Genomic DNA, 13,290 nt, shown 5'->3' on the forward strand with positions numbered 1-13,290 from the left:
TCCCTTTATATTGTAAAGTGCTGTGCAAAGCATTGGCACTATATGAATCCTGTATTATAAAAATAATAATTAAGAAATAAATTGATAGTGCCACTGTTTTCTTGCTATCCGTGTCCCTGTTGTAGATTTTCTTTCATATCCTGTTTGATGAAAGTGTTGTTGTGACAGTAACTGAGGGGAAATCTCTAACAGATTAAGGATACCAGTAAAGACCCATTGTGGGGCCTTGCCCTTCCCCACGCTTTTAAAAACGAAAAAAAAATAGTTTTGGCTGCAGATACTTTCATTTTTATTTTGACTAGAGTGTAAATTCCATGGAAAAAATATTTTATATTTGTTAACTCAAACAAGAAATGGTGAATGGTAAAAATCTTGCTTCTGTTGTGGACTGTAAAGATGTCCTGACTGATTTCCTTTTATTCTCCTGTAGGATCATGCGGATATTGAATGGAAGTTTGCCAGGACTAAACTGTGGATGAGTTATTTTGATGAAGGCGGCACTCTGCCACCCCCGTTTAACATTATCGCAAGCCCAAAGTCTATCTGGTACCTTTGCAAATGGATCCACTATAAGTTGTGCCCACATAAAAAACGTGAAGAGGAACTTCAGAAGCAGCATGAGAACCTAAAAACCTTCACGGTAAAGCCTGATAACTGACATTTTTCCCCTTACAATTTTTTTAAATGAGGTCTTCCAGACCTCTTAAATTTTAGTATTTTAAAGTTCTGCCCTTCAGAGATTCAGCTGGGGATCATGGAAATGATCTTTGCAGAGACATTATGCTGATACATGCATAATTAATATATTCACTTTTAATTGCAGGAGCGGCACGCTGACAACCTGATTCAGAATCAGCACTACCAGGTAAGATTACTTCTTGTAATAACAGTCTTGATAAGAATTGACTCAAAACAGTTAATGACAAGCTTGAAAAGCAGAATGTATTCTGTGATAAAGCTCCAGCAATGACACTGTAAAATATGTATGACTTCTCTGCAAATGTTGCAAGTCCTTTTTTGCCATTTTTCCTACTTATGTCCAGACTGAAATAAGGAAACTACCATAGCCGACTTTCTATTCATGATATGTGAATTTCTGACTTAGAACAAGTATGTGCGTATCGGGTGTCCCCACTCTTGATATGTTGATACTTGTATCAGTTCATTAACTTATCAACAAATAAGGACACAATGAAGTAGTAAGCAATGGTAGCTTTCATTTTTTTTGTTTAGCAAAAAAATATTTTTTATTGGGCCACGAAAAAAATAAGAAATACAATTCCGCATACATGAGGGATTAGGTTCAAAGAGATATTGCAAGACTACAAGAGACTACAAACTTAATATAGGATAATCAGACAGTATAACTGGGTTACAATACCATGTCTAAAATCAAGCTGAACATGTTTCCCTAAATGAGCATAAAAAAGGCATGATGGCAGATAAGTACAAAAGAAGAACATCAACAAAACAACATACAGTTGAAAATCGACAATTAGAGGACAACGGCCGAGAGACCGTGCACAGCATACAAATCTGCTAGCCAGTCATAGGTAAATGCAAACGACCTCCATATGGGGTAATAAAAATTAATAACTTGAGTCATCTGTTTTCATATTCACATATTTGTGCAAGAATCCCTGACCGTGACTAGCAACCAATCAAATAGAACAGACCAAGGGCCAAATGACCCTTCACACCTGCAATAGCCTATGCATAACCTATTGAGGGGGAGCAAGCTCGGGACTGTCAAGCCATGACTGCTAGATAGAAGAAAATGTATGGTTGGCATTTCTGTGTGGATAGGTACATTTTTCCCATATGAGAATAAAGTTAACCTGATCAATCCAGTTTTTTTTATAGTGTTTAGTTCATTATGTGGAGATAACCGAAAATGGGCAATCTGTTTGTGGGCAATATATAAAAGCCTGAGTTCTTTCATGTTGGCCGGTGCAATGGAAATGCCCTTATACACTGCACCCAGTAAACTATAGGGTCCAGTAGGACCTTAATCATATATACTGCAGAGATAGTATCGGTCACAGCCTTCCAGTACCAGAATAATTTTGGCCATCACCACAGCAGATGAATTAGGAGACTCTCTTCTGTCCCATCAGTAAAGTTGCACTGGGGTGCGATAGGTCCTGTGTACCAGGAACAATTGTGATAATTTATTAGGGCGAAACTGAGATAGAAGGGATGGACCGTAAACAAGGCAAATTTGCCATACCCAGTATGGTCAGAAATAAGGTAGAATAAATACGAGAAATCATGCCTTTCTTGTTATTTTAACATATTTTTTTACGCAGTAATGAATGGTCAGTTAGTAATGGTGAGCATGGGTCTGCAAGGCATGCCTCAGTTGGAGATGCAAGTAAAACTGTTGTCTAGGCAAGTTTAAAGAATAATTTAAAGATTTCAACATGTTTTGGTTGTATAATTGAGATACTGTACATAATGGGTACCTGCATCCTCCCAGAACTGAAACCTCTCTAATGTATTGCGGCATACATGGGATTACTCCATAGCAGCGTTTCCTGCAGGACGCCTGACAGTTCCAAGCTACTTATAACTGTGGACCAGAGCTTCCTCAAAAGAGACACTGTGGGACCAATAACAGAGATAAATGGAAACCAAGTTTCCAACTAAGACATGGCCACATAGCTCAAAACCCCAAAAAGCAAGAGCCTACGAATTGGGTCAGAATAATCAAAGAGTCCCCACCCCCCAAGATGCTGGAGCTGGGAGGCCAGGAAATACAATCTGGGATTGGGTACTGCGAGGCCCCCTTGGCCCTTACTATACTGCAATATAGATTATCGTATCCTAGCTGTTTTTTTCTGTCATATGAGGTCTCTAAATAGGGCATCAATGCACACAAACATCCTACGGGGTATCTATTGTGGGGAATTGTAAAAAATGTATAACAATTGTGAAGACCATACCATTTTGATTAGGTTCACTTTGTCAATTACCGATAATGGGAGCTTGCACCAGGTAGTGCATTTGGCATTGCTTAAGTAAAAGGAGTAGATCTAATTCTAAGTACTTAGAAGGGCCAGGAGTAATCTGAACTTCCAATCATTTGAATGAGTCAACTAGCTTGAGAAAACAGCTTTCATATTTAAAAACAATTCAAACTTCCTGGAGATTGCACTACTGGATAATTCTACCTTTGAACTTAAAAAGGCAGTCATTTGACATCACCATGGATATAAGAAATATTTAAGTAGGGCTTTTTTAATCTGCAGTAAAATGTGTGTATGAGGTACTGTATGAGCAAATACCTTTTAACAAAAAAAAAGTGCATTTTTTTTTTTTATTATTGCTGTGCACTGGCAACCAATTCCAAGTTAATGGACTGTTTAAACCCACCTCACTGTAACCCACTAAATATAAAATTACTGAATCTTACATGCTTGTAGCAACCCACAGCAACAAACGACGAATTTTGCGAAACATGTAAAAAGGTAAACTCTTTGACTTACTGTATAATTGATAAACACATTTACAGAGAAAATAGAGAATATAATAATTATTCAGCGCTAAAAAATCTTGTTTATGATCTTTATTTATTCTTGCCTGCAGGATAAATAAAGTACACATTTTGTTTATACTAGCTAAGCACATTTGGGACTTTTAGGGCCAGATCCACAACCAGCGGGCGCAACGTAACTTTTGTGATTTAAGTTACACCGCCGCAAATTGCCCAAGTTAGTGCCCGATCCACAAAGCACTTACCTTGAAATTTGCGGCGGTGTATCCTAAATCAGTCCGGCGCAAGGCGGGCCAATTCAAATGGGGCGAGTCCCATTTAAATTAGGCGCGCTCCCGCGCCGGACGTACTGCGCATGCTCCCGGCGCTATTTTCCCGACGTGCTTTGCGTTACGTTACGTTGCGCCGAGTTTTGTGAATCGCGACGGGTAAAAAAGATGCAGCGGGAAAAAAAAAAATGTTAAAAAATTTTTGACAGCGACGCAGGAAAGACAGGTATACTTTTACATGGTGTACTAACTTTACACTTTGTAAAAGCAGCCCTATCTTTGCGACGGCAAACTAACACTTACGGCGACTTCACGAAGGGAAAAACCTTTGTGGATCTCCGTAAGTGCTAATTTGCATACCCGACGCTGGTTTACGACGAGAAATGTCCCCCAGCGGCGGCCGCGGTACTGCATCCTAGGATCCGACAGTGTAAAACAATTACACATGTCGGATCTTAGGGATATCTATGCGTAACTGATTCTATGAATCAGCCGCATAGATAGAAACAGGGATACGACAGCGTATCAGCAGATACGCCTGCGTATCCCTTTTGTGGATCTGGCCCTTAGTGCTTGGATTTCACTTACAAAACAGTTTTAAAATGTTCATATTTGCTTCCTATGGGCTTTGTATTTTATTTTATTTTGCCTGTTACATGATGCAGAAAAACAAGGGAGCATGCTGTAAAGTAATGAATAAGAGTTTTATAATGTTACTGTACATAAAGCACAATGTTTAGCTGTGCCCTTCAGTACAAATAAGCAGCACGCACAAAAAAGCATCTTTAATATTTATTGGTACCCTGTAAGTCTGAAAATTTGTTGGAGAGACATTTACTTTAGTAAATTTTGGATGCGACCAACATATTTTAGTGTTTAGATGTTTGGATTAGGCTCAAGCAATATGATCCTCAAGACAAACAGACTTGGTACTATTCTTCCACAGACTACACTCGTTACAGAATTATTCAGCTTGATCAAACTGTGTTTTATATCATGTAAAGCTAAAACAAATGTAAAAGTTGTTTCTAATTTGCAGATAAATTTGGACTGTACAGACATATTTGAAGGAAAATTACCTTTTCATGCAATATTCAGCCTCTTAACATTGCACAATATCTCTTTCATTGCAGGAAGTTATTAGAAATTTAGTGAAACGATATGTTGCAGCAATGATCAGAAATTCAAAGACCAATGAAGGACTAACAGAGGAAAATTTTAAGGTATGACGTAGCAAAGGTTAAAAGTCTGAGGTATCAGTTTTTATTTTTAGTTATTTATTAAACCCCAAGATTGGAAAAAGCAAGTGGTCATAAGCACTGCGATTTATGAACTAAAGTGGCCTTGTAATAATGTACTGCACTGTCGCTAGAAACTAGCAACACAGAGACTTGCCTTTCACTCAAGTTCAGTGTAAGTAACTACAGAACACAACACTTACATACATGTAAATGCTCAGTACATGCAGGTACGTTTAATCTTGCAACTAAAGTCTCCTAAAGGCTGGTTTAAAGTGCCATGGCGAGGCATAGGGGAGATCCGTCCTCTGTCTACCCCATCCACCTGTTTAAAAAAAACAGATTCAGGAAAAACAAATTGGGAGGAAGCATGGCCAGCGAGCAAGCTGCATGGACGCTTAGCTCAGGGGCTCTGCACATCATCTGGTTTTACCAGTGATCTTCAGTATTCTGAGACATCGGTGAGGGCCCGCTCTCCTGCATAACACCAGCGATACAGTATGTCTCCCAAGCGGAAAGAAGAGACACCTGCAGAAATTGACCACCTTTATCTTCCAGCAGATGGAGAGGAACAAGCAAGATGGTGCAGAGGCTGCGTCTCCCGCAGCTCTTCCCACCTGACTCTTGCCTTGCAGTCTGTCTCAGATCTGGCTTCAGAGGATGGCTCTATGGAAGTCACTGAAACCGCAGGTTGCTCTCAGTCCTGTTGATGTCCCCTCAAGAGTTCCCTGCAGTCTGACTTGCTTTTGCTCATGCAGAAATTCCAAACAGATATCATATCCCTTGGGGATAGTGTGATGCACATTGAAACAAAATTAGGAGACCTTACCTCCACTGTTAATGATCTTGTTAATGCAAATGATGAAAATATAGAAGAGCGCATTTGAATCAAAAATAAAACTGGCAGATCTGGAGGACAGGTTTCATTGCAATAAAGTGAAAATTAGGGGGCTCTCTGAGTCGGTGCAAGCTCTGTAATGATCTGCATATGTACGGGGTATGATAAAGGTACACACAACCGTTTTTCGGGTTCTAAAAAACTACATTTTTAATGGTTTAGAAAAAAAGTTTTTTCCAACCCGATCATTAAAACGGCCTTGCCTACACACGATCGTGAAAAAAAAATGCTCTAGCAAAGCGTGGTGACGTACAAAACATACGACTGCACTATAAAGGGGAAGTTCCATTCAGATGGTGCCACCCTTTGGGCTGCTTTTGCTGATTTTGTGTTAGTAAAAGACAATTCAAGCTTTTCAGTCTGTTACAACGTGATGAATGTGCTATCTCCATTACGAATGCTAGTTTTACCAGAATGAGCGCTCCCATCTCATAACTTGCTTCTGAGCATGCGCGTTTTTTTCACGTCATTAAAGCCCACACACAACCATTTTTTACAACCTTAAAAATGACAACGTTAAAAATGTAGTGAAAAAATAGAGCATGTTCGAAATTTTTAATGCCAATTTTTTAGATCGTGAAAAATGCTCTGGAGCCCACACACGCGGTCGTTTTTAATGACATAAAAAAACCCGCCATTTTTTAGAACCCGAAAAACGGTAGTGTGTACATGGCATTAAGCTGGAAAATATAGAGCTAGTAATAGATAGCATTCACCAACTTCCTAGGCCTCCTTAAATCCTTGACATGGCCCTTATGACCCTAGGGATGTAATTTTGCACATAAATTTCTACCATGTTAAAGAGAAACTCATGCAAAAGGCCAGAAACTTGGGAACTTTCCCCAATCCATATGCACATTTACAACTCTTTACTGATTTGTCCCAGCATATAAGTCCATTGGCAGCTCACTACCAGACCCAGAGGCCTTGCAAGTTACAACGTACCATACCAATGGGATTATCCAACAAAGCTGCCCATTTCTCATGATGTTGTCAAACATCCTGTCTCATTATTGGAAGAAGGTCTGAGACTCCTTGACTCATGGGGCATCTTAACTGAGCCCTCTGCCCTGTCACATTAAGGCCGAGGCCCAGGCAGGATGTCGTCTGACTGGCAATTACCTCAAAGCTCGCACAAACATCAACCGCGTTAATATCAATACCTTGGATACTACTGTTTTATTAGTTACCTGGACTGGTGTCTGTTAGCCCTCCGGTCTTTTTGAACTTGTATCCCCTGTTATACTTCCTAGGTGCAAGAGGCACCTCATTCTCGGGACGTATTATTGTGGTGCCTTAGGCCCCTCTTTGGATTTATTTTCTTTCTTTTTTTATTGTTTATTTATAAAAAAAATTAAATAGTAAAATCATACAAATGCATAATCCCAATGGGATAGAGTAATAACAACCTTTGTAAAAATAAAACAGTATAAAGTGTCAGGTGAACATCAGACAATGTAAATACATCACAATAGTAGAAAGATGACTGTTAAAACATCAGCTAATCATGGTTGGTCAGACAAACCTCTGGATATTGTCAAATGTGTTAAAGACCACCCCACTGATCTTTGCATACGAGGAATGTCTTGCATGTATATTTGTATTGAAGAAACTATAAACAAAACTGTTATTGATAAAACATCAGCTAAAGACTGGGTAGTATCTATTGTAGTCACAAAACCAAAATTACTTGCTTCATAAGCACATTAACCGAGGACCGTAGGTTGAGTCTCTAAGTTATATTCAGAGGCATCCCACTTCCCCATATAGCATCAAAATTGAGCAAGGAATCTTCAATTGCAGCTGTAAGGCGTTCCATCCTGTGAATTTCAACAATAGCCACAAGAAATTGTGTAAAGGTAGGGGGGTTTTGGCTAGCCAGAATTGTGGTATAGCCCGCTTAGCTGCCAGTAAAATAAATGCCATCAATTTCCTGAGAGGTTTAGGTGTTTTCGGAAGGGGTAGACCCAGGAGGAGGTGTATAGGGTGGCAAGGTATGGGGATGCACAGGACTTTTTCCTAGGAGGCCATGAACCAAAAAAGGTGTGATCATAGGGCATTCCCAGAATATATGGTAGTGGGTACCTAAGGAAGAGCCACACCTCCAGCATTGCCTGGAGAGTGACAGTTTCCATGCCACTAGAAATTCTGGGGTTCTATACCAAAACATTCAAATTTTGTACTCGTTTTCCTTCTGAGCCACACATCTAGAGACTTTAGATGTAGCGTCCCATATTTTCTTCCATTAGTCCAGAGAAATGGGTCTGTGTAATATATGGCACCATTTCCGCATATAAGAATGAGTTTGCTCTGTGATAGGGAGAGCAGCATGTAAGATTTTATAGATGGAGGAAATCAGGTGAGGTTCATAAGGGCCCCTAGAACATAACAATTTAAAGTCTGTAAGTATATCCAAGTTCGTTTGTGGGGCTCTGGTTGTGAAAGTGTTTAATTTGTAGAAAGGAGTAAAGAAGGCGTTTCGGAAATTTATGTTTAGACTGCAAATAAGGAAAAGTAAGAAGTTTGCGTGTCACTGGGTGTACCAAATGGCGTAATTAGAATATGCCAGCCTGTGTCCAGGGTAGCATGGAGTCATAGGATAGACTATCAGGGATTTCCGGATTAAAGAGGATATTTAGGCGAGCATGGGGACTAGAGGGAGTATGTTCTGGAGCAGCGTTTCCAGATTGAAAGCATAAACAGCATTGCGTTCAAGAAAACCCAACGCAATTGTGAGGTAAATTTGTCAGAGGATGGTCATAACATGCAACATGGGTGGGCAGGATCTGTACTGCCTATCTCTATCTCAGACTATCTATTGAATGAATGAATGAATGGGTGACTTGTATAGCGCTACACAAGCGAACTGAAATGCCTCTAGGTGCTTTTTGCAGCCAGTGTCTTCCTGGCTGGTGCGGTCATTTAGCCCATAGGATCTCGACACGCTTGGGACACACAGTCGTACACACATATACAGGGCCAATTTGGACAGGATTCAATTAACCTACCATCATGTCTTTGGTGTGTGGGAGGAAACCGGAGTACCCGGAGGAAACCCACGCAGACACAGGGAGAACATGCAAACTCCAGGCAGATGGTGTCGTGGTCAGGATTTGAACCAGCGACCCTTTTGCTGCTAGGTGAAAGTGCTAACCACTACACCACTGTGCTGCCCCTCTATTAGGGGCGCATCTGGATGTCCAAGAGGCAATAGCCTTCAGATGGGTAGCATAATAATACTTGATTATGTCAGGTGTTCCTAGACCCCCTCTGGGTCGTGGTGCAAGGAGGACTGAGCTAGCTATCCTATGGGAAGCATTATTCCATATAAAATTCAGGAAATGCCTTTGAAGTAATTTCAGTTGGGACATTGGGATCATCACTGGGAGAGTCTCAAAACGGTATAGCAGTTTAAGGAGCACTGACATTTTGAGGACATTAATTCTCCCAATAAGGGACAGGGGCGGCTTCGTCCATGTTTTCAATAATTTATTTCTATGAATAAAGGGGGAAAATTAACCTGATAAAGTGTAGAATATGAGGAAGTCAGGCAAACACCAAGATACTTAAGCGAATGGGGGGGGGGGGCACCAGCGGTAAACACAATTCCCTTGTAAAGGTGTGAGTGAATCTGTCAGGACGTTGATAGGGAGGGCTTCAGTTTTGGTCGAGTTGATTTTAAATCTGGAGTGACTGCCAAAAGGATTTAGGGTTGTATGAATGGATGGGAGTGAAATGTGGGGATGGGTTATCGTTCATAAAATGTCATCAGCAAATAGGGACAGTTTGTATTCCTGATGTCTCTACGCCACTCCTTTTATATCCGGGCGAGCGCGAATGGTCGTAGCCAAGGGCACTACCCCCGAAGGAGTTGCTGGTTTAGATTTGGAAATTGGGGATAGTGGCGCTGCCTGTGTGGGCACTTATATTAAAGGAGCTAGATCAGGGACAGGTGTCGTGTCCCCCAGATAGAGTGCTGAGTGTGCAGTGTGCTGTAATAGAACTCAAGTATCTCTGACAGCTAAGGTACACAGCTGATAAAGATTAGTATCTACATACAGCGTGCTCTGTTATGTTGAGGATACACATATACAATGTGCTCTTTCTGGCTCAGTGTATACTAGTCAGTGGACTGTATATGATACCTAATATGCCATAAAATGATCCTAAGTGTCAGATGAGAGGCTTATACCTCTGAGCACAGATATTACCTGGTACACAATAATAAGACACTGTAAAAGGTAACAACCTATTCCTGGGCAGTTGCCCTCTAAGGGAAAATACCAAGTGTATACAACAAATATCTAGCTCATATATCCGCATACATGAGTCATACTATATGGTTCAAATCTGGATAGAAGCTCGCAATAAAGATATGTTATAAACAACTGTCCATAAACTAAATGGATATTGTCCAGATATAGTAATGATTAGATGGGCTCCTGCCCCCTGTGGGAAAAAAAGAGAGAATAATAGTCCAGCACCAATGGTGCAATGAGTGATCTAGTGTATATACACTGTAAATGGTGTCCGTAATCAAAAGGTAAAAAGGAAACAGTATAGGAAAAATCTTATATGCATGTAAAGTTCATCATTATTCCATATATTAGCAGGACCATAGGACAATGTGCAGGATATCTGACTCCCCTAAAATCCTTAGAGGAATATGCTAATCTTGAACAAAAACTCAAGGAGCATTTGGAAACCTTCAGTAAATCAATTTTGATTAAAAAAGAAAAAAAGTACTGGAGAGACAAAAACGCATTTCGTGAAGGGAGAGCATATAAATGGGACAATATTAAAAGATTTAGAAACCAAAATCCCAAGAAAAATAGCAAATTAGATGGTATACATAAAGACTACTCCTCTGACACTCCATCAAACTCCTCCTCCTCCATGTCCTCCAATACGGGGCGTGTAGCATCAAAAAGGAAAGGGGCCTCCTTCAAACAAAACCTCGAGGGGGAAGTCAAGCAGGCCAATAAAAAGGCCGCAATAGTACCACAATTATCTCAGGTTACTAATAATCCTAGAAAAAAAACGACTCCCTCGAGTGAAGTAGTTGATGGGGACACTAAGGATCAACCATCCGGTAGAAGCAGACTTTTCCCCAAAAAAGATAGTGGGGCCATTCCCAAAACACAACGTACTGCATTGGATAATTTTTTGGACAAAAGGGGGATGCCAGCAGCATCCCCCAATTTAACAATAATGGACATACCCCCTACACTACCGAATCTAAACCAGGAGGAGGTCTGAACATCATCAATCTTTCCTCCCACAGCCTCACAGCTGTAGAGCATGAGGTCTTGTCATTGGGACTTTCTTTCTGTCCTAATATGGGTACGAACATATTTGATGCTGTTAAAGACATTCATTTGTTTGCCCGTAGGCTATTCTACAAAAGCCTATATGCAAAACACATTGATCCACTTAGAGAACTGGCCCCCAACCTTAAGGCAGCAGATTTCAAAGCCCTTAGGGATTTAAATCTCCTGCTTCAAGAGAATGAGACATTGGATGGAGCTTGGGATGATGAGGATTTGGAGGAAATGGATAATGAGGATAACACCATAAATAAGGATCCAATGTCCAGATTCAAACGAAGATCAAATAAATTTCCTTTACTTAACCAAAATCCAGCCATTTCCCACTTCGTCAGAGAAACTGCCAAAGAGCTTGAAGCCATGAAAAAGGACAGTGTCCATTCAAATCTAAGTTCCGAACAACAACTAGCTTTGAAAACTCTTAGAAATCTTTCAGATATTACTATCAAAGCCTCTGACAAAGGGGGAAATGTGGTCTTGATGAACAACAATAATTATGAGCGAATGTGTCTCAAAATTCTAAATAATAAGGAATGTTATCTCAAAATTACGCCAGCTCAGGTTGATGGCTTCAATAAACAATTTTATGACCTCGTCGATGACTTCTTTCATCGAGGAGTCATAATTAAAGACTTATGGGACTTTATAAGGGTCCCACATCCCAGACAACCCACCTTCTATGCTCTCCCTAAGGTCCACAAAAACCTTGTGGACCCTCCGGGGAGACCCATAATATCGGGTAATGGCTCAATCTCTGAAGGTGTCAGTGAGGTCATTGACCAATATTTGAGACCACACGTTCTCAACCTACCATCTTACACCAAAGATACTATACATCTGCTACAGATGCTTGAAGATATGACGATACCGACGGACGCCATCTTGGTCTCCGTCGACGTTGAGACCCTGTACAACAGCATTCCCCATTCATCTGGGTTGAGGGCTGTTGAACAGGCTCTCAAGCAGCAGCCAACCACTGATTTCAAGTTCAACGTCTTCATCCTTACTATGTTAGAATTTATTTTGTATCATAACACCTTTCTCTTCCAGGGCTCCCACTACCTCCAGGTACAGGGTGTGGCTATGGGAACGTGCTGTGCGCCTTCCTACGCCAACCTGTACCTGGGGGAGTGGGAGCGGGATTTCCTCCTGGGAGAGAATGCGTCGATGTGCGCTGCCCATATTTTAATTTGGCAGCGTTACATCGACGACATTTTTATTATTTGGGATGGACCGCAAAGTGGCCTCGATGAACTTCTGAGACTTATGAATATCAACAAATTTAATTTGTTCTTTACCATGTCTCACGATCAATCAGAAATCAGTTTTTTGGACATTAAAATCAAAAAAGATCCCGATGGTAAAATTTACTCCACCCTTTTTAGGAAAGAGACCGCTGGGAATACCATATTACATGCGGGTAGCTTTCACCCCGAACCCCTCAAGAGGTCTATACCCTATAGCCAGTTTCTTAGAATCAGGAGAAACTGTTCGATGGAAGATGACTTCCACGAACAATGCAATGCACTCTCCCTCCGGCTATCCGCCAGGGGATACACCAAAACCTGTCTCCGGAAAGCGTTTAACAGAGTTAAAGCCTTAGACAGACGCAAGTTGATTTTTAAAACCAAATCACAAAATGTCAGATCTGAAGAAAACAACTCAAGGATCATTTTGGGGTTCTCAAATGAGCATGCAAGAATTAGAAGAATAATAACGAAATTTTGGCCTATACTCACTGAGGACCCCATCCTCCAAAATTTACTCTTGGATAGACCTCAGCTCACGTTTAAACGTGCGGATTCACTGGGGACTATTTTGGTCCGGAGCGAATACAAAGGCAACTCTGCCAAAGACCCCTGCAAGACCCATGGGACTTTCCCATGTGGACACTGCGCGCAATGTGAGGTCATTGGTAGGAGGACCACACTGGCATTGCCCAATGGGGAGACTCTCTCGCTAAAACATTTTGCCAACTGTACCACACGGGGAGTAGTCTACCTCATGCAGTGCCAGTGTGGTTCCTTCTACGTTGGCAAGACCAAACAACCTCTTTATAAAA

The 13,290-nt window shown here is 40.9% G+C and overlaps 1 protein-coding gene across 1 annotated transcript in view; it reads left to right on the forward strand.

The window, feature by feature from the left end:
* Window positions 1-13,290, forward strand: part of TRPC5 (transient receptor potential cation channel subfamily C member 5) — a 391,753-nt gene that overhangs the window by 347,855 nt on the left and 30,608 nt on the right. The window contains exons 8-10 of the mRNA XM_040323870.1: window positions 431-640; window positions 824-865; window positions 4,899-4,988. Coding sequence (XP_040179804.1) covers window positions 431-640; window positions 824-865; window positions 4,899-4,988 — 342 coding nt within the window. The remainder of the gene's footprint in view (window positions 1-430; window positions 641-823; window positions 866-4,898; window positions 4,989-13,290) is intronic.

Source organism: Rana temporaria, chromosome 9 (assembly GCF_905171775.1).
Source record: "Rana temporaria chromosome 9, aRanTem1.1, whole genome shotgun sequence".
Taxonomy (NCBI): Eukaryota; Metazoa; Chordata; class Amphibia; order Anura; family Ranidae; genus Rana; species Rana temporaria.